The following is a 23139-nucleotide window of genomic DNA, read 5'->3' as shown; positions in this document are numbered from 1 at the left end:
TCCAATCAAATTATAGATTTGACCTCCAATCATTCACGTGATCACCCTAGACTTCACCTGACTCAGAATTCGTCCAAGTCTGGCCTAGGCTCAAATTTTTCGAAGTTACTACCCGAAGTTTTCTGGTCGTTACATCCAGACATATCATCACCAGAGGCGGAGCCACATTGTGGCCAGGGGTTCATCCATACCCCTTTCGACGAAAAATTATACTATTTATACATGATTAAAATATTTTTACATGTATAAATAGTAGATGTCGAACCCATTTCGACCAGTTCGTATGTCTACTTCTTCAAATTCTAAACCCCTTATTAAAAATTGTAGCTCAGCCACTGATCATCACCCCATATTTCATTGTCATGTTGCAAAAAAAGAATTGCTGGTAACATTCATAGCTCCCAGCAGCCAATTACAAGTTCCTAATTTTGAAACTCATTAGTATTAGCAATGACAAGCACATTGACAAATAAAACGCATTTGTAGAATGCGGTTTATCTATCTGTTATTTTGAATACTGTTTGTGTAGAAATACATTATTATCTATGGATTTTTTTATTTTGTGTATTTTTTGTTTGTTTCATATTATGAAATTGGTGATTTAAATTAGATATTATTGGAGAAATTAGTATTTTTTCTTAATTTATAAAAAAGTGATCTCACATGTGTTAAATGAACAGTGTTTATGATTGACAAAAGAGTGTTGTCCGGCTGGTAAGCACCTCCACCTTCAATTTTAAGAATTCTTATTAGACATTGAGTTAGTGTAGTGAAAGAGAAAGTTTAGATAGAGAAAAATATTTAAGTCTTCAATTAATTCATTATAGGGAAAAAGCTAAAATATGCCATCAAATTTTGAGAAAAGACTCATTTATGTCATCAGTTAAAAGTTTTGCTCATCTATGTCATTGATGTTTGAGAAAATGATCATCTATGCCATTATTTTTTAACTCCAATTTTGCAAAATCACCCAAATAATTTTTAACACTTTCAATTGGAGTTTTGAATCAAATGTACTCTTTTTGCTCCTTCTTCAAGAACACCAACAATTCCAAATTTTTAACTTCTTCATTTTTTCACGAAATCACTTCAAATTTTAATAGTAGCATCCCTCCGAGGTAGATATCAAAATTCAATATCTTCTAAGCTCGAATTCAACCTAACCTAACAAGACACATTTAAAATTTCTTCAAAGTTTCAAAACTTCAACCTCCTTTAATGGTGAAATTTTCGCCACAACTCCAAATTACTTGAAATTTTGAACATAGATTCAAAAAACACTATGTTAAAGTTTACAATGTCTGTGTTCAAAATTTTAAGTAATTTGGAGTTGTGGAGAAAATTCTACCATTGAAGGAGGTTAAAGTTTTGAAACTTTGAAAAAAAATTAAGTGTGTCTTGTTAGGTTAGGTTGAGTTCGAACTTAAAAAATATTGAGTTTTGATATCTAGCTCGGAGGGATGCTACTATTAAAATATGAAGTGATTTCGTGAAAAATTGAAGAAATTAAAATTTTAAAATTATTGGTAATATAAAGGAAAAATGCTCAAATATACTATCGAACTTTGATAAATGAACAGTGTTTATAATTGACAAAAGAGTGTTGCCCGATTGGTAAGCACCCTTTATCTCCAATCTTAGATTACTTATTAGCCATTGTAAGTTCCAATTACCTTCCTTCAGATTAAGAAATGACCGATAATAAAGAACTTTTGATATATAGTAATATTTGTTTCTTAAATTAATTCATGTTTACATGGTTTTAGAAATAGTAGGGGAGTTCTAGAATGACGATATTAATTTTATTTACACGTGACAAATAATTATAAGTTTGAGTTGTGCAATCTATCACTAATATTTCCGATTGTTTCTTCTAGTGTTAGACAAATGGCAACTCCTTCAATAAGATCTTGTTATGACAAAGTTAACTTTTTTGTTAGTTAAATTTGTATAGTTCAGCTAGGTAATAAGAGTTTAATTCCCTGTTTTAGCTTTTTTGGAGAAATAGAATAAAATCAATCTCATGATGTATTTTGGAGGTAAGGCTCGATCCTCGTGTCATACCTTTCTCATGAAATACAACACATTTAGGTGATAGTTTATTAATAAACAATAAAAGAATCTATCACTGATATTTTTGTTAGGATAGGCTCTTTACATTTAGTTTTCTTTTAACGTCTGATTTAAGGACCAAAATCATTGTTGAAGAACTCTTGCTCCCTGCTTATTTTTTGGTGTGCAACTACAATCTATTACTTATTTTTTATTTGTTCTTTGATATATACGTTTTTTTTCCGCCGGTTCAACTATATATCAAGTAAGTGACATTCATTTACACGACTAATTTGAACTCTAGATATATATGTTGTATGGAGCAAAGTTTTGACTGATCAAAATATTGTATGTCTAGTAGATGAAAGTAGCGAAAATGGGGATGTCTAGATAGATGTGTGGGCATATTAGGAGAGATAGGGTTAGGAACGAAGATATTTGGGATAAGATGGTAGTGGCCTCTGACCTCTGTGGTGGATAAGATGAGGGAGGCGAGATTGAAATTTTTCGGACATGTAAAGAGAAGATGCACAAATGTCTCACATGCCTCAGTGAGGAGGTATGAGAGGTAGGTTGGTCGCAGTAGGTACGATGGGAAGTAAAGGTAGGTTGAACAATTATTGTGAGAGGTGATTAGATAGAATATGACACACCTTGTCATGCCTCGGGAGGGTACCCTAGGCGTGACCGGCACTCAGAAACTATTGTTAGTCCCTAAGCGAACCACTTGTCCTGTTCACACAATCATTCAATCAACTCTCTATTAGCGGAAAACTTAACTCATCAAGATGATCAAATAGATACTTATAGAATAAGGCCAAAGGCCGACAATCTGTCTAATCCAATCAACAAGACTAGTACGAATGAAACTAGACAAAGGACAATTCAAATCAATAAGTCAACAATCTAGTCTATGAAGCCTCTATCAGTACTATCTAAATGGTGCCAATGACAGGTTCATGGCTACCTCAATTCAAATAAAGAAAACTAAACTCAAAGGTTAGAAAGATAAATGTGCATCTACGGAAGCAGGGAGGACTCACCAATCAGCTGAATACGAATAGATCCTCAACGATGCGCCTGTTGATGACTTTCAGTACATGTGCATCATGAAATGATGCAGGCCCAAAGGGACGTTAGTATGTGTAATGTACAAGTATGTAATATAGCTGAATGAAACATGTTTAAGGTAGAATACTATCAACTCAGATAACTCAAATCAAGAAGTAAGAAGCTCGATCAAGATGTCATAAGTTTAAAGCAAGAGTAAGGTTTAGACATAGACCAATCATATACAATTCAATCCAATCCAATCAAATCAAAGTACTATCAAGACCTATATGGGTGTTTCTCTTATTCGACAACAATCACTTATGAGCTAGTGATCGTGCAACAAGCTCGTTCCTGTTGTCATAATCGTCCAATACCTTGTCAGGGTAAAGGACAAATCTACCAATCTAGATCCAACAATCAATCAAGTCCTATCTTTTCAGAATAATAAAATAAGGAAACATCCGACTTTAATGGTTCAATCCTCTTCTATATTTGGCGGCGTAGTTATTGAGTTCGAGTTATTACTTACTCTTACCCAATTCAGAGCTCGATACTCCTCCCATGACTCAATGCTCATAAGACAATTAAGCCCAATCAACCAATGAACAAGCCTCATATGGACTTTTATCAGTTCATCGATTCTATCCAATCAATCTTTTCGGACAATCATCCAATCATTCCCAAATCTTTCATTTATGAGTAGTTGGGACAATCATTTATGACAATATTTAGTTGAGATCATTCAATTTAGTTCAATAATGAAGATGCAAAGACTATCAAGTTTCATCAATACCATCATCATGCTCACATTCCAATCACAATCATACATTCATAAATCCAAGGCTCTAAACTCAATCCTTAATCATATTCATCCATTGTTAGTCAAAATATCATGAGGGTTTATGAAGTAAATAGTCAAAAATCATTTGTTCAAGAACAAGCTCATAGAAATCATCAATTACGCAATATTATGTAAAAATATGTTAAGTTTAAAGAAAATTCTCAAGAAACACAATCATGTGACTCAATTCATTCACAATTCAACCTATCACAATCGTGGGGACTCAATTCATTCACAAATCAACCTATCGCAATCATGGGGTAAATGGAAGAACAAAGTTCATGCTTTAGTTTAGCCTTACATACCTTAAAATCTCCACAAATCTTGATGAAAAATGTTAACTTGAAGAAGAACAATCAAGATATCCTTTCTTGAAATTCTTGGATTTATTTTCTTGAAAACCCTATGGTTAGGATTTAAGATTTCTCTTAGCGATTTATGAATAGATGAAGAAGTTTGGTTTGGAAAGCTTGAAATCTATGAAGAAGGACTTACCTTGATGAAGAACCTTGAAAGAGAACCCTAACTTTATGTTTTTCTTGAAAATTCTTGAGCGTTAAAGTTTAGGAGTGAATAGGAGAGTTTTTAATGAGGAAAATTGATTTCTACTCGTTTAGAGATATTAAAATAACTTCCCAAAGGGTTATAGGACAAACATACCCTTAAAAAAAATAAAAGGTGCAGTGTTTGGCTTAGGCAGTGGAGTCCGCGTCGCAGAGCCATCGCGGACTTCTGCCAGAATGGAGCGTCTCTAGTAAAACGGTCATAACTTTTTACTCCAAACTCCAAATGAGGCAAACTTAGTGGCGTTGGAAAGAGGACACGTAGATATTTAATTTTATAGGTCATAAGTCACCTAAATCTTAATATCTGATAGATATGGTCATTTAAATTTGACCCTTATAAGATCTTATATGAAAACTTAATCGGTAAATGATCTTTCAACTCAACTTAGTACTAGAGGTTCCTTATGACCATAATTCACCTCTAATACACTTCAAATACTTAGAAATTGATTCTAACTCATATATAGAATTAGAATTCATCGAGTTCAAGTCTATACGCATATGAATAATGGTTCGAGTCTTGACAAAAAAATTTGGGGTGTTACACACCTGCAGTTTACTGAGTACATAATCCTAGATAGGAAGATTTGGAGGTCAATGATTAAGATAGAAGTTTAGCAGATAATTGAATGTTGCCTCATTTTGTATCAGTATCGTTTGTTACTCTCGTATAATCTTATTCTTCGATTTTATTGTTTTATTGATTTCGGTTATCGTATATCATTGTTGTTACTATTCTTCTTTATTGTTTCAATATGGATTCTTCACTATTATAATTATTTTACATACATAATTTTTGTGATTTTATTTGAACTAAGGGTCTATTAGAACTAACTTGTCTACCTTCTCAAGATAGACATAAAAGATTGTATAGAGCATACCCACTACACACCACAATCACTAAATCTCTTTAATGAAATTACATTGAGAATACTCCCGGCAAGCATTTGATGGACAATATGAAAAGAGAGGAATTCTTGGTTTTTTGAGAGCATAGAAAATAGTATGCAACAAATTAAGCTTAATTGCATGTAGCTATCGTGTTTTTGGTGTAACTAGTTACTTTCTTATATCCTATTTCTATTGTTGATGTTTTAGACTCATTATAGACATATGATCATAGATGTAGGTAGTACTTTGTAAATATGGGAGGTACTACAACTCTTGTAAGATTTTAATTCTAGCATAAATATATAAAGTTATCAGTTTCAAAAAATAAAATAAAATACATTGAGTATATTATTATTGTTATTATTAGTTAATCTGAACTCTTGTCCATAGCCGATTGTTCACTGTAGAGCTAACTAAAACGTTCTTTATCGAAAGGTTTTTTATTTTGAAATTCAAACCTAAAATTTATAATTAAAATTGGAGATACTTTAATCATCATACCACACTTTTTTTTTTTGCTTTAATGAAATATCATCGAAGGGACTTAAGTTGGGTTTTTTGACTGTTGAATAATTTTAAGCATTTCATGGTGGCAACCCCGCTATGCACACATACCAAACACAAGAAAAGTAGTAAAACATCTTTTTTTTTCTTTTCTTAAATAATGTTGAAATACAAGCTTTCTACGAAAACACGTAAAGCCTCATAAATTTAGGGGACATTCTCTTATACCACTTTCACTAGAGGCGGATCAAGAATATTGAGGTTTTAGGTGTCACAATATTTTGAGCTTCAATTTAATCTATTTTGAGTTTGTTTGGATTATTCATCTTTTATATATATATATATATATATATATATGTTAATCAAATAAAATAATTTAATAATGAGGAAATTTCACAAATAGCTACTACAATTACGTTTCATAGCTATAATTTTTGTTTGTTATGGGTATTTTCGTTTGTATAATTTGCTGCCAGCCTGCCAATATACAAACAGGCAAATTTTGTATTTATACATTCAGGAATTTTCAAAACTTATACAAATCATATGTATCAACATGATAATTATATACAAGCTAGGGTAAGCATATACGAATTCTGGATTTATACAATTAGGAAAATTCTAAATTTATACAATTAGGAACCGAATTATACAAATTTTGAATTTATACAATTGAGAACCGAATTATACAAATTCTGAATATGTGCCACCTAATTATGATTGTAAATTAGTGGTGAATGGTAATTTAATTAAACTCTAGTTATGTTAACTAATTAAATAGTATATATTTGCTTATTCACATAATTTTTCTTTTAATAATTTTGTTAATTTTGAACAGAGCATAAAACTTCAATAGTATCACTAATATCAACCAAACTATATTATTTATAACTATACTCGACAAATTTTCATATTCTGACTCAACTCTCAAAAATAGATGATTAGAACTAAAACACACTATAAATATATATATATTTAGATACTCAAAGCAAAACTCAATCAAAAGAAGGTAAAGAAAACAAGGAAAAAAGAATCTAAGACAAATAAAAGTAAAAAAAAAAACAAGGGAAAAAAAAGGAAAAAGAAAAACAAAGGAAAAAAAAGAGAGGAGCAAATTGAACGAGAAAAAGAAAAGAAGAAGGAATCTCTTGTAATCTTATTAAATGCAGAAAAGAAAATAGTTTCATCAAGTGGTACTGGATAGACTTTTTTTTTCTTCCTCATATTCATATCTATATCCTCTATAATAATTATTAACTTTAACATCTTATACTTCCATAGTTTCAAACCTATTAACTAATACTTCGTAGATCGATACAAAATATGACTAAACCATCACAAATATAAAACTATCTTGTGCTATTTGTTTTTCGAAAAAAATAAAACTTAGGTACGTACTTTTGAAATATGTTTTTTTTTAAAAAAAACATATTTCATCTTATCTAAGTCAAACATTGACAATAAAAAAATGTTCCATTTTAATTTCATGAGACTACCCCATTTCCCTTTCTAGAGCGAACATTTTTATTTTACCATTTACTAAAGTTGTCTAATTTCTTTCCTTTTTTTTTTCTTGGCAATCCAAGGAAACACATCGTCCTTATTCACATTGGATAAATTTATTTTTGTGTAATAACTCACAAATCATAAAAAATATAAATTGTATTAGACAAATTCAGTGCGACGATTAAAAAAATTTAAATAAAGGACACATATTTTTTAAAATAGCGCACTCACTGCAGCAAAAAGGATAAATTTTGACCTATGCATTAGAAGAAGAGCTAATTGGGCCATAAGTAGAGTGGTAGATAATCACTTGACCTACTTAAGTCATGTCTGAACCAGGTGATTTTCCATAAAAGGCTGCTCGAGCCACATATTATGTGTGTGACAGAAACAAACAGCCTTTGAATTTGCATGGTTATGATGTAGTGATGAAACTACTTCATTCTTAATTAAAAGTTTCGAATTGAGTTTTGAGTATGGAGAAAATTTTATTGAGAGCGTCAATCCGAATGTGCCCTGCAATGCGCAATTCGAATTTAATCAAAACTCCAATGCAGGCTCCAGCCACTGGGTGAAAAATCAAAGAAAATAAACTTTGAATTTGCAATAAAAAATCAAGGTTTTTTTTATTGTTCCTTGACCAAATTAATATTGTAAATTTAGCCACGTTTCGACTATAATATCCTCTATTTATAATCTCATGCTATTCATTTTACGTAATAAGAAGAATCAACGTTTTAAATGATAAAGTTGAGATATGTGTACATTTTCGATTAAATTGGACAACTAATTTTTCCCAAAAATTTTAATAGTTAATAACCCAATATCCAATCAAGTGCATAATTTAGCTGGCTTGTAATATGAGCACCGACAAATTAATATTGTATTAATTCTAAAAAATATATACATAAAATATATTATTTTACGGAAAAATCACATATTCACGTACCTCATATTTTAGCCTATAAGTTCACCTGAGGCCATTCCCCTCTCCCCTATATATATATAGTAAACAAAAAGAACCTAGTTTTTCTTGCATTTCTTCTTTTTGAAATTTATACCATCTTTAACAAATAATCTATAATCTTTTTCACATATTAATAACTTTTTATAATTAATAGTTAACTTTTAATTTTTTTTAAAAATACATGAAATTTTCGTCTCATGCTTCATATGCAATGCCGCTACGCTCCGTAGGTAAACTATGATAAAGAAATAAATTTTTTTAAATATTAATTCATGTAGAAAAAATTGTCCAAGATTGTATAAAGAATATGTTTGATGTTCCCATCCCTTAATTAGCCGCTAAGGTACATTAACAAACTAGTCTAAATTTGTCCTTTGCCTTGTAGAACATTGCATTTAATCTAGATAATTAATTAATTAATTGAACGAAAAGCCTTTATTAGTGGGCACTAAAAATAATAGTGATATATAACACAGTTGCAAATTATGGATTCTAACTTCATTTCTGACTAAACATTGTTGTAGATATATCATATATATCCATGAAAAATTACACTAAACTATTGCATATATATATATATATATATATATATATATATATATATATATATATATATATATATATATATATCCATGAAGCATTAATTTCTTATGTTGTTGACAACTAGAAGGACAGATCATCATATATTAGTACTAAGTTTTCAATGATGTTAGGTTATTGTTGAAGATTATTACTGTTTGAAACTAAGACAAAAGTAATGGGAACATAAAAGAGTTGACAATTAGCCACACCATTAAAAGTATATGTGTGTCATGTGTCACATAATTAACAAAACAACTAAGAATTTTAAGTGGCCATATATGTCACACATATTAAAATAAAATAAAAAGGTCTTCTTGTTTTGATATTTGCTTCTCATTAGTTTTCTCACACACTTTAGGATAACTTTCTTAATTCTTTTCTTAAATTATTCTTATTTGTAGACACCCTTTAGGTACTATTGACCTAATTAAAGATCATATACATGTATATATATATTTGCTTGAATTAAGTCACCAAGACGAATTGAAGAGAAGATATTTCGATAAATAAGAAATATTGTTAATATAAAATGATATAGTCAAAAATATGAAGCTTTTGCTCATGATAGATATCAGTAATGTTGCTTATGAATGGGTGTAATTTTTAATATTTTTCATTGTACTAAGAAAAAAAAAACAATATTGACCTAATTTATAAGCTTATCAAGTATTGTACAATTAATGATTTTATATTCTAGAATCTTGACTACTTAGCTAATGGTTTGAATTTGTTGAAAGATGAGTTATTTGGTAGGTCTTTAGATGCGTATTTGAGTTGATGATATTAAGAAAATTATGGTAGATATTATTCGGGGAGTTTCTACGAAATTGTTATTTAATATTTATCATTATTTTTGTATTTCTTACCAAAATAAGTATTTAATTTGTTATTACGAGCAAGATAAATAATCTATATTTTTTCCCCTGGAAATATAAGTAGATTCGTTTCATGATTATGATCGTTATGATATGATTTAAGAGTTATAAAATAGAACACTTAGGGTCATTTGGTTTGGATAAATTTAAATACCAACACCAAAGTATTCCTTTTGTGCTAACTATCCAAAATTATTTTAAGTAAGAAGTGGAAAAATTGTATATATAGATGCTGATAAAGATTTGTTTGAACGTGAGCTTTTCTTTGAGATTATTATAATTGTTATTATTATTTTGTGAAAGCTACATATTAGAGTAGAAATAATATTTTAGTTAAAATATACTTTCAGATTAGTATTTTCAATATTTCACTTCAAGATTAAATACTGAAAATTACAAATTTGCTAATATTTTAAAATAATAATCTATTCCAAACCATCCGTAAATTTATATAATTAAATCCCAACTTTTAATACAAAATCATAGACAATACTAGTGTTGTCAAATGAATGGGTCAAATTCAATTTGAGCATGTCAAAATGAGCTGAGTTAATAAATAAACAGTTATTGACCAGATCAAAAGTTATTTCGGCTGAATGCACAGGAAAAATGAGTCAAACTAAATCCTTCCAATTTTTACTAAATTTAAATTGTATCTATTTTTTTGATAATTGTTTAATATTTAATAAACTATATTTTTAGTATGACTATATATAACATATCAAATAAAAATATACTTTTTATTTAATAAGATTTCTCATGGATTAATTTAGGCTATATATTAGTATATTTTCTTTTATGAATCAAAATAAATTAAGCTAATAAATAATGAATCAATAACCAACCAAGTTAAACTTAAACGGATTGATCGAGTTATGATTAATTTTACCTCCTTTGTATAATACTAAGGTTTGATGAGTTGGATATTTTATCCAACTCATAGTACCTTTGGAATTTGGTTAAATTTCTTCATATCTCTTTATCCCCTTTTTGCGCACAATTAGCCACTTATTTTGAATATGAATTGTCCTTTAAATAAAATATTTTCAATTAAAATAGTAGTGTTTTTGTAGTTATTCATAAATTTATTTTTAGTTATATATTATTTCTATAAGAGATTTTTTAATTTTGATATATAAGAAATCAAGAAAATTATTTTCTTTCGGTCATAAGAGATCACTTCCTCGGGAGTTATATACTAAACAACAATAACATATACTTTGTGTGTCCCTTCGGGAAGATCCAATAAAATTGGAATGATACAGAGAAGATTAGCATGGCCATGCGCAAGAATGGCACGCACAAATTGAGAAATAGTCCAAATTTTTAGTTTACCGAAAAAAACATATACTTTGTGTATTCCCAAAATGGTATCTACATAAAGTGGTGTATATTGTATTATATGTAAATTTTACTTTTTTTTAAAAAAGATAAACAAGTTGTTTTCGAAGAAAAAATTCATATATAACAATAGGATCCGTAACAATTATCAATAATACACTTCAACTACAATCCAAACCAATAAGGTTCTGCTATATAAATTCCAATATCCAATTCATTGAAGCCCTTTCATTCAAATATTTGTTACAAAATGGTATTTGGACGACACTCGAAAGGAAATGAATGGTCAATGAAGTATATAAGCTAAATATTTATGAGGTTTTAGATTTAATTTTAATGAAAACAAAAATATTAAGTGATGCTTTGATTGATATTAGAAGTCTATGTGTGTATGTTAGTCGCTAAAATCATATCATATTCATAAAAATTATTTTTTGTTTTTGATGATTTATATTCACAACTTTAAATTCTAAAGATCAAAAGATAGAAGATGTTTACGATCTGAGCAACTTATTTAGATTTGATTTGCTTGGAAGACGATAAGATTTTAAAATGTAACCTACTTCATCCTTTATCTTTTTATAACGGATAAGTGACCTTATAATAATACTATGCCTTCTTATAATAATATATAAGAATGATATTTGCAAGCTAAGAATTGGTTAAATTATATAAGTCATTAGCTTACTCAAACACGATGTGTGATTAGCTTACTCAAACACGATGTGTGATTAGCTTACTCAAACACGATGTGTGATTAAGAGAATCATTGATTTAATCAAAGGATCAATTAAATAAGATGAAATAATCCAAATTAAAAAAGATCACGATATTATGTGAGCTAATGCAATAGGCTTGGTAATACAACTGACTAATATAGAGAAAGTTGGACAGGTATAATATCTTTTAGAAATCAACTATGCTTATATTACTATTTGTTATTCATTATTATATTTTGGTGTATTAAAAATAACGCGCAATATATAATATTTAGAAAAAAAATGTTTTTATTTATAAAAATATCTTTAGTCTTGTATACTTTTAAGAGACTTTAAGCTGAATTTTATTATTAATTATGTTTATTCATGTATTACTAACTTTAATATTAAAACAACCATTGTTTGTTAAGTATAAAAATAATACTCCCACTATTCCATATTAACTAAATTTCTAAGGTAATATACACGTATTAAGAAAAGTATCAAAAGAAAAAATTTGAACCATATTTTTCTGTACTATCTTTTTGTTTAATCAACCTCGTAAAGATTATTAAATGTGAAATTATACATACAAATGGTTTCTTATTGAAGTATAACTTTATAAGTAGTGTAGTTTAACTTCTAGAAAATTATAAAACTTCATTACCGCAAAGGGTAAAATGAAAAAAGAATACACATTATTTTCACTAAACAAAAAGAATAAGAAAAGAAATAACACTCTATGACACAAATTTAAATTAATCGAATTTCAATATAAATATGAGATAGAAGAAGAAAAACAAAAAATAAGCACCTTCAGCTGGCTTGACATGTCAACAAATGGGTCCCGCACAGTCACATTCTCTCTCCTGCCCCTACTTTTAGCTGCCTAACATTTCCACACTCTACTTCTTGAACAGACATGCGAAATACCTAAATTACCACTCGGATCACCTTTATTTTCAACTTGCCTTTTTTTGTATTTGTTTTTTTTTTAAATAGGGGAAATAATTGTTTTTTTTTTGATATCGCCTTTGGTATCCAATATTTGTTTGGAATCCAATAAATTTGAATTTAAGTATTATTAGGCTTACTTTTTGTGATAACATTCCTAATAAAAAGATTTACATTTCAATAAGCTTGAACTCCAGATTATTAAAATGTAGGTTTTTTTTTAAGGAAAAAGGTTTAAATATAACATCAATTTTGAGAAAAGACTCATTTATGTCATCCGTTAAAAGTTTGGCTCATCTATGTCATTGCCGTTTGAGAAAAGGCTCATCTATACCATTTAATTTTTAACCCCGATTTTGTAAAACCACTTAAACAACTTTTAACACTTTTCTATCGGAGTTGTGAATCAAATGTATTTTTTTTTTGCTTCTTCTTCTTCAAGAACACACGAAGAACACCAAAAATCCTAATTTTCAACTTCTTCAACCTTGCACGAAATCACCTCAAATTTCAATAGTAACATCCCATAGAGTTATATATCAAAATTTAATATATTTTAAGCTTAAATTCAACCTAATCCAAAAGACACACTTAAAATTTCTTTAAAATTTTAACCTCCCTTAATAGTGGAATTTTCGCCACAATTCTAAATTACTTGAAATTTTGAACATAGACCCAAAAAATACTATTTTAAAGTTCATTATGTTTGTGTTTATAATTTCAAGTGATTTGGAATTGTGGCAAAAATTCCACCATTAAAGGAGGTTAACGTTTTAAATTTTTGAAGAAATTTTAAGTGTGTCTTGTTGGGTTAGGTTGAATTCTTAAAAGATATTGTGTTTCAATATCTAGCTCGGATGGATGCTACTATTGAAATTTGAGGTGATTTCGTGAAAAATTGAAGAAGTTAAAATTTGGATTTTGGGTGTTCTTCATGTGTTCTTGATATTTTTGAAGAAGAAGAAGCAAAAAAATTACATTTAATTCAAAACTCCAATAGAAAAGTGTTAAAAGTTGTTTAGGTGGTTTTGCAAAACCAGAGTTAAAAAATGATGACATAAATGAGTCTTTTCTCAAACGGCAGCATAGATGTGCCAAACTTTTAATGGATGACATAAATGAGTCTTTTCCCTTTTTTTAACGAACAAAAGTCATTTGTGCGTGAAGATATCATAATTTCTATTCCCACTATTACTTTAGCATTATTGCTAATTTAAAAGTCTAACAATAAAAACATATTCTGTGTAATTTTACTAATAGGGGGTAGAGTTCTTATAGTGTATACATATTTTACTTTTATCTAAAGTGTTAGAAATGTTGTTTTCGTTAGATTCTCGTCATAAAAAAATATATTTTAAAGCATGTCATAAAAAAAAATATCAAAAGTGAAGAAGCCATGACAAAATATTATAAAAAACATGTGTAAGCATTCTGGAGGAAAAAATCCGTAAGATGATAGAAGTGCAAAATATAACATTTAGTACATGCATGAAAGGACAAAAACTATAGGAGTAATACTTCCACTACTAGTATGGAATGATTAGCAAGATAACACAATACTATCTATTAATCTATCACTATAATTTGTGTCCTCCACAATTTTTTATTTAAGATCATGTCCTTGATAAGTTGATCAAATTATTTCATATCTTGTCTAATCAACTCTCATTAATATTTTTTTGATCTACCTCTACCTCTCCTTAATCATTTATAGCCAACCTCTCACGTTTTCGCACTGGAATATTTGTGTATTTTCTCTTCACTAAAGTCACTCCACCTTATTTTGAATATCTTCATTTTTAATTTTATCTCTCTTAATAATATGACCACATATTCATCACAAACATCTTCATTTCCGCACTTTCATCTTTTGACACATGCATTTTATATATGGTTTATTACTAAACCCGACAATCAATTACTATTTATTTTTATCATAATTTATTGCTTATTAATCATGAAAAATTAATATAATTACATGTACTCAATTGAATTTAAGTAAATTTATTTTTTTGAAAATTTTAACAGCATAATTGATTAATTATCTGAACTTTACCTAATTGATAAAGATCCAATTCTCTATCTTATATCCTTTTCCCCATATTTTTTTAAAAAGAAAGTAAGTTTGCTTCTCAATCTTTATACATCAGTTTTCATATGATAAAACTATTATCCCTCCTATCTCAATTTATATCATATTTTTTTAGTCAATTTTTAAAAGATGTCATATTTTATAATTTAAAAGTAAGTTAGTTAAAAAAAATTGACTTTCAATAAGATAATTTATTTTAAATTATAAATTTAATATATTTATTTTCGTAAATTTAATATCCGATTAAGTACCATCATATAAATTAGAACGTAGTAAGACATATGTTACACGTCTTTAGCTCCTATCAATTACTAAATAATCAAAGAAATATTTTTATATGATAAGATGCTTTTCATGGTAAAACAAAATATATTTTTTATTAAATAAATATTTTATCTCATTCCAAAGTACTCCTTAAATACCGTCAACTTCCACATGGGCATTTCGGGCAGCTCAACATTCCTGACCGTATTTTCCGGTCAGCTCTCAGATTTTGCTTTTCTCGGTCTTCGATTCTATTGCAAGAAAAAGGCAAAGAGCGCCGATAATTCATAAGTTTTGTTTTATTTTATTTATAATTTCACTTTTTCAATTATTCCTTTTGACATTATAAATACTACTGTATAAAGTTTTAAATAAACTATTTCATTGTTAATTTTGATATTGACGAGTACACATATGAATTTAGAGTGTATAAGAAAGCTAAAAGGATAAACTAATAAAATTATCATGTTTTATTTTGTAATTTCTTAAAAAGCGTGTGTAAAAAAAATGGATAAATAATATAACACGGAAAGAGTAAGAGCCTGTTTGAATGTAGTTATTTTAAGTAACTTATAAATTGAAAATTGCTTATAAGTTAAAAAAAGAGTATGTGCAATTCAATTTATTTTTTTTTGACTTATAAACTGTTTTTAAGCTGCTTAAAATAAATCTATTCAAACAAATTTAATTATTTATTTAGGCTTATTTTAAGTATAAAATGACTTTTGATCAGTCAAATACTCAAAAAGTTGAAAACAAGTTATAAGTAACTTATAAGACAATTCAAACGGCACTAATAATAATCTGCTTTTATTATAATACCCCACACAAACATATATTCCATATTAGATATTCATATATATACTGTGGTGAAATATTGGAGATACTAATATAAATATAAAAGATCATTTCTTTTGTATTTTTCTTTTTTCCTTTTTTACTTTTTCCTATTGTTAGAAGCCAAGAACTGGTCAGCACTCAGAATATTTGAGTCTTTTGTTGAGATTTCAATATCTTTGAGGGAGCAGACATTTTTGGGGGTTGCACTTTTTTGAAGTGGGATTATCTGATTCCAGCTTTGCTTCCACAGTGTTTGGTGCTTCCAACTTCTTTGTTTTGTAAGGTCAAGACAACAAAGCATGTGATCTGAATCAAAGTTACCTCTTTTTTTGGTTTTTTTGAGACTTTGAATGTCTTATTTTCTTGATTTTTTTCAGTTGGGTTTGAGCTATTTCATCTGTTTTTTGCTTTTATTCTTCTGGGGTTCTTGAAAAATTGAGTCTTGGAGAAGTGGGGTAGATATTTTTGGAAATTTCTTTTGCCCCTTTGTGTATTTCCTTCTTTTGAGTGATCTAGGAAACTTGGGGTTTTGATTACTTGTTTGATTTTTAGGGGGTTTTGGTGATTTTAAGGTGAAGGGTAGAGAAAAGTTGACATTTTTTGGAGTTGAGGGGGTTGATGAAGGTGGGTGGGAGGGAGGTGGGGTTGAAAGTTGGGTTCTTGGTGGGGTTTTCATGATATTTGAGTTTGATTATAGGTATTGCAAAATATGGGATTAGGTGGTGATGGTGTAAAGGGGGAGTCTTGGGATGTAGAGAAATCCAAGGGGAAGAAGAAGAAAGAGGTTTCTGAAGAGGAGACTGGATGTTGGACTAAGTTGTGGTTTATTGGTAGCTGTATTTCTTCAAGATCTAAAGTTGATAGCTCCATCAGTGGCATCAGCACTCACTGTGGTAACTCTTTGCTCACTTTGAATCAAAGTTGCATGAAAAATATTATGATTTGAAAGTCTAATTGCCTTCTGTTCTTTGGATTCTTTGTAGAAATTTGTCTTATAGGCATGGTCCAATTAGTCCAATATGTCTAGTGTTTTGGTTATTGAAGTGTTAGTCTCATGCTTTTATCTACTGAAATTCCTTTTGAGATTGGTCAGTTGTTATGCAATCACTTGTTGATAAATAGAGGTGGAATGGCTTGCACAAATTTCTTGTACGGATAGTAGTTGACGATGTTAACTCAAAGGGGTAATAATGGGGGCAGTCTAAAAGAATTCAAGATGGAGGCTGAATTTGGAAAATTGCTAGAGGCCTTTCCCGAGTAAAACTCGGAAACTTTTCTTAAACATCCATTTGCAAAGGCACATTTTTGTTAGGGTGATAATGTCAGTATTCACATCAAAATGTTGGTGCAACTAAGCAGCTAATTCCTGTCGCTGTGGTTGGGTTTTCTTTACTTATATGTTTGCATGTGGATGGCCTAATTCGATAGCCAAATAATAAGAATTATCTTGTATAATGTGAAGCTGAAAGAGCCACTTAATTTGCGATCACCTAAACAATACTAGGTTCTCTTATATACCATCCCCATCCTTATTCTTTGTGAGCATGACTCTCTGGCATGGGTAGCAATTATCTGACAAATGAGAGAACTTCCAGCTGATTTTAGGGTTGATTAGCAACCCTCTAGTCTTAGTCCTTGGGTTCCTGTCTTTTGGTGTTCATGCGTGTCTTTCCAAGTCTAGTTGAAGAATCATACGAAGAGCGAGAAGTTGATTGCAAACGCTAGTTCACTGTATGAGGACAGTATTTTTGATTGCAATAAGAGGTTAATATCTCCCCTTTTTAGGTTGCTTTTTTCAGTAATGCAGATCAGAAAAATTTTAGCATAAAAAAATGCAAATCTGTTTGTGGATGTTAGGTTGTTGAAATGTTTTCTTCTTATAATTATCATCTTATTTGCTTACTTTCGAGTTTGAGTTAGGTTCAACGTCTGTTTTCTTATCAGCATCAGCGCCAATTCCTTCACCGTCGTCGTGTTTTCCAATGTTGGGCACCCATGTTATGCCATGCTTCAAATGTCCAGTTCTTGGCATGAGGGGGTTGTTGTCTCTTTCTATGGTCTTAGATAATATTCACCGTATGAGCTAGCTTTTAAAGTTGAGTTAGGTTCAATGTCTTTTTTTTATCACATGACTTATCTACTGTTGACAGGAGAATCAATCAAATATTTACAAAATAACTATGCAGTTGAAGCATAGATCTCTTGACATGACAATAACATATCAATAAATTATTGATGATACTGTGGGCTTATTTTCTGCTGGAATACTTGTGCACTTGTAGCTCTTATTATGCCAATACTAGCATCGTGTATGCATTTTGCTTGATTGCTTGGAGTTGTTTAAACCCCTTTCTTTTTGTAACTAACATTTTATTAATCATCAAGGATAAAAATTACAAAGCCATAGCAAAGCTATTACAATTTGCTATATTATTGAAACTCAGAAGCAAGTCAAGCAACTAACAGAATAAAGCAATAAGCTATTAGAACACAAACTGTTGAATTTTTCCCCTGTTTAAACGCTTTGTTTTAGGCAAACCAGTTTTAACTTCTTATCTTTTCATTAAGATAAATCTACCTATGTTCTAACTTCTTGCATTGCTTTAGCAGAAAGTAAATCTACAAATGACACAAGCAGAGACCAACCTGTTGCGCCAATTATCTCATCTACGACTACCAGCAATGCAGAAAGTAATTCATCCACCTCCAAACTTGAAGAGGAGCTTAAAGTTTCTTCCCGGCTTCGTAAGTTTGCATTTAACGATTTGAAGTTGGCAACAAGAAACTTCAGACCAGAGTCCCTTCTTGGTGAAGGGGGTTTTGGATGCGTCTTCAAGGGGTGGATCGAAGAGAATGGCACAGCACCTGTTAAACCAGGGACGGGGCTTACTGTTGCTGTGAAAACTTTAAATCATGATGGACTTCAGGGTCACAAAGAATGGCTGGTTTGCTGCTCTCTTATTTTATTTATAAAACCTTAATTCTCTATTTTTTAAATTTTTTTACCTTTATTTTTGGTTTTGTATTAAGTTTTGTCCATTTGGCAGGCTGAAGTGAATTTCCTGGGTGATCTTGTTCATCCTAATTTGGTTAAACTGATTGGTTACTGCATTGAAGATGATCAGAGACTGTTAGTTTATGAATTTATGCCTCGAGGAAGCTTGGAAAATCATCTGTTCAGGAGTATGTAACTGACTCTTCATTTTTGTATTCTTGAATATATTTTCTGGTGATCAATCTTTGAAAAAAGAAAAAAACATTGATAGTACATCTACGAGCAATATGTGTTGTACATATTCTTGAGCATCTTAATGCACTAGCTAATCTTGCAAGGGTGAGTGGAAATACTAACTATTAACGTGCATATTGCTGGTATCATCGGTTAGCATTGCTTTAGTTCCATAAGGTTTCTTCCTGTGGAATAGAACTTGAATTCTCTTTAAGCTCTATGCCCCTATAGCTATTGAAGCATGTGATAAATTTATTTCTTTAATAGAAGAATTACTATGATGTAATGCAACTAAGCCTTGTAAATTTTGAAATCCAAATGGTATATGGGATCTCCACATTAGCAAGGCAACCATTGATGTGGAAATCAGATCACTATTCATTGTTTGTTCCCAGATTGAAGTGATGCAGGATTTGCATATAAGTTTTAGTTGCGTTGTCAGATTTTCTTGCACATGTTAATGCCAGATTAAAGCCAGGGGTAGCTCAAGGACCTATGGGATATATGGTTTTAAGGAAGAAACTTTATAGTTTGCCTTTGTTATTTGCTTCTGGAAGCTTATCAGTTCTGTTAGTCCTACATTACAAATTATAGGTTTAAATACCACTTTTTCAAGACAGGAAGAAAATATCTCTCGGTTGATTTGGAAGGATATAGAAGCTTGATTGAAATTTTTTCATATTCTATTGTTTGGTCCCATAAAATGGTATAATTTTCTTTTTACTGGGATTTATGTGTTGCACTTTCTGTTAGATCACCTATTTGGATTTGGAGCATATTTTTTTGCTATTTTGGACATGTCATGGACAATGTCCCATTCCATTTTGGATTTCTTACATAGTTAGAGAAGAGATGGTCTAAATAGGAAGACTAACAAGCTTTGGAATACGGTTCCCATCGTCATTTGGTGGACAATTTGGATGGAAAGAAACAACAGAATTTTTGAAGGCAAACATAGCATCATACATAACCTCAAACAAAATTGTATCTCCTTGCTAGCTTTTTGGTGTAACATGGCCAATGTAAAGAAGTAGATTCATTGCTCGATATGATTAGGCCTTGCACACTTTGTAATCTTTGGAAAACCACCTTACTGATGTTTTTACATTTATATAATTTCATTACTTATAAAAAATAATCAAAGGTATAGGACTGTCATCTGATGCTATTATCAATTGTCTCAGTAATGTCATCGACTCCTATGATAACCTTCAAACAGGTAACAGCCCATAAATCTAGTCATATGCCCATAAGAGGTGTTTTTCAATGTAATTATAATATACTAATATATCTGGTTATTCACATCTCTAACTTATTTTGTACACCTGACCCCCCAAAGAGATCTATTATTTTTTTTAGTTAGTGGGTGTATCCTGCCTTCAGGGAGGATGTATATAGTTGTTTCACGTACAAGCTCTTGATGATGGCCATCCCTCTAATGTTAATTGACCCAAGGTAGCACGGTATTCAATTTGGGGATGTGATCCTAAACCCTCAGTGGAGTAGGTGGTTTGAAGTGATTGTGCTGCTCTTACTTTTCTTTTTCCCATGTGTCAAGAAAAATGTGGTGTTTTAGAGTATTAACTGCCTGCAAACCAAGTATAAATAATGCTTAAATAGTGAGACACACTTGAGGTTCCTTCTCTGAAATATGTTTCAATTCTACAGTAAATATTAAGCAATAATCTTGGGAAGTGAGGATGCTTGCTGTATATCACTGAGCCCACAAGTTCAGGTCAACTTCTGTTTGTTTGGGAGATTGTAATATTTGAACTCGGCCCTGATCCCAGACATCAAGATTCTATGCTACACACAATATATAATGCGCTGACTTCAATTCCTACGTAGCCATCAATTTAATTGTGCTGGAAAGAAAAAGTGAAATTGTAGGGAGGGGATGGTGTTTCATGGTAAAGATCAATGATATCATACTTATATTTCCTGGTTTCTGTTTGAGCATATGCTCATTAGAATAACCAAAAGATGAAGGATTTTGTAAGTTTACCTTCCCCCCTTAAGATGTTTTCTGAATCAAGATCAGACTTCATGTGCTCTCATGGTGGACTATGGCGATTAAACTAAAGAACCTCCCAAATGAATGATGAAAGATGAATACAATAAAGGTCAACCTAAGTGTAGTGATAGTGCACTAGTCTTGTGAAATTTTAGTGCAAATCTTTGTGTTAATATATTGTACTTTCTTCAGAAAATCTTTATGTTCATCATATTCTCTGCTAATAAAGCTTTTATGTGCAGGATCCATGCCTCTTCCTTGGTCTATCCGCATGAAGATAGCTCTGGGTGCTGCAAAAGGTCTTGCTTTTCTTCATGAGGAAGCAGAAAGACCAGTAATATACCGTGATTTTAAAACATCCAACATTCTACTTGATGCGGTATGTTTCAGTTCATTGGAAACAAGAAAGACGTTTCTCCTTTTTATATTTTTCTAATTACTCTTCTCTCAGGATTACAATGCCAAACTTTCTGATTTTGGCCTTGCTAAAGATGGTCCTGAGGGTGACAAGACACATGTTTCCACTCGTGTCATGGGAACGTATGGTTATGCAGCTCCTGAGTATGTGATGACAGGTAGGGTTTAGATCTTTGTTCTCGTAATTCCTACAATAATTACCCTTATGGTTGACTCAATTTTATCAATTTTTATGTGTCACTTCAAGTCTAACTTAATTGGAGACTGTTCTGCTCGAAACACCAAACTTGCTTTGAATTCCTCTGTACAACTCCATAACCTGAATCACAGTTGAAGAATTTTCAATGCGTTTGATGCTTTGTTGACTAAAGCTTCCATAGGATAGCTGATAAGTACCTCTTACTGATTGTCATTTGTCTTGTTCATTTGTCTCAGGGCATCTAACGTCAAAGAGTGACGTCTACAGTTTTGGTGTAGTTCTACTTGAAATGATAACAGGTAGGAGATCGATGGACAAGAACCGACCAAATGGGGAACACAACCTTGTTGAATGGGCACGGCCTCATCTTGGTGAAAGAAGAAGGTTTTACAGACTGGTAGATCCTAGACTTGAAGGCCATTTCTCTATAAAAGGTGCTCAGAAAGCTGCACAGTTGGCTGCTCGCTGCCTTAGCCGTGATCCCAAAGCTAGGCCTATGATGAGTGAAGTTGTTGAAGCCTTGAAGCCATTACCAAATCTTAAAGACATGGCCAGCTCATCCTACTACTTCCAGACAATGCAAGCAGACCGCGTTGGATCAAGTCCCAGTACCAAAAATGGTGTTAGAACACAGGGATCGTTCTCGAGGAATGGACAACAACATCCTAGAAGTCTTTCAATCCCAAACGGTTCTCATGGTTCTCCATACCATCATCAGTTTCCTCAGAATTCACCAAAACCAAACGGCAAAACTTAGTATTATTGGATTGACAAGTTATCTGTTTCTACCATTCTTTTCGTTCTCTCTCCAGCTATGAATATATTTTGTTGGCCGCCTCCCATTTTGTCGTTGGATGAACTGGCAAAAGGGGAAGTAGTGCACAATTAACTAAAGTTGTGATCTTTGAAAATGCTGAACTCCCACTTGAAAAGAATGTATTGTAAGCGGAGCTCAAAGTCCATGGAGTAAATATTGTGTCAAATGTACCTCTCCCTCGGCTGATTTTCGCGAATATTCCTATTTTGGGCCCTATATTTTGATCTTGTACCTCTTTTTAGTTGTGCAAATATAACCATTATGAAATTATCCTCCTCCACAACGTTAAATTCGAGTTTAATGTTTGCTCATATTTTTCAACCTTATAGATCAGTATTAGACTGTTGTCATATGTTTGGTATAACTTACATAATTTTGAATTGTAGTTTTAGCATTTTCTCATTAGAAGATCATGATTTCAAAGGTCCTTAAGTTTC

General features: G+C 30.9%; 1 protein-coding gene and 1 non-coding gene across 3 annotated transcripts; both read left to right on the top strand.

Annotated features, from left to right (window-relative positions):
• Nucleotides 1–11062: 11062 nt before the first annotated feature.
• Nucleotides 11063–11165, top strand: LOC129881325 (U6 spliceosomal RNA). Its single transcript, XR_008765552.1, has one exon. It is a non-coding gene; the product is annotated as a U6 spliceosomal RNA (small nuclear RNA).
• A 4960-nt stretch (nucleotides 11166–16125) lies between these two features.
• LOC129880213 (serine/threonine-protein kinase PBL34-like) lies at nucleotides 16126–22918 on the top strand. 2 transcript variants are annotated; one of them, XM_055954149.1, is made up of 6 exons: nucleotides 16126–16919; nucleotides 18634–18971; nucleotides 19074–19209; nucleotides 21512–21648; nucleotides 21721–21844; nucleotides 22122–22918. In XM_055954149.1, the coding sequence occupies exons 1-6, from the start codon at nucleotides 16736–16738 to the stop codon at nucleotides 22640–22642; spliced, it is 1440 nt and encodes a 479-aa protein (XP_055810124.1). In that variant the 5' UTR covers nucleotides 16126–16735; the 3' UTR covers nucleotides 22643–22918. The 2 variants fall into 2 exon arrangements, with proteins under 2 accessions (XP_055810124.1, XP_055810126.1); XM_055954151.1 differs by having other exon boundaries at nucleotides 16128–16919; nucleotides 18637–18971.
• Nucleotides 22919–23139: the final 221 nt, after the last annotated feature.

Source organism: Solanum dulcamara, chromosome 2, assembly GCF_947179165.1.
Source record: "Solanum dulcamara chromosome 2, daSolDulc1.2, whole genome shotgun sequence".
Classification (NCBI taxonomy): domain Eukaryota; kingdom Viridiplantae; phylum Streptophyta; class Magnoliopsida; order Solanales; family Solanaceae; genus Solanum; species Solanum dulcamara.
This window is presented reverse-complemented; position numbering and strand designations above follow the sequence as displayed.

Bases quoted from the DNA above. Each gene is read 5' to 3' on its own strand.
- LOC129880213 (XM_055954149.1), top strand. From the start codon at position 16,736: ATGGGATTAGGTGGTGATGGTGTAAAGGGGGAGTCTTGGGATGTAGAG. The intron at 16,920-18,633 runs GTAACTCTTTGC...GCATTGCTTTAG, and splicing joins TGGCATCAGCACTCACTGTG to CAGAAAGTAAATCTACAAAT. The intron at 18,972-19,073 runs GTTTGCTGCTCT...TCCATTTGGCAG, and splicing joins AGGGTCACAAAGAATGGCTG to GCTGAAGTGAATTTCCTGGG.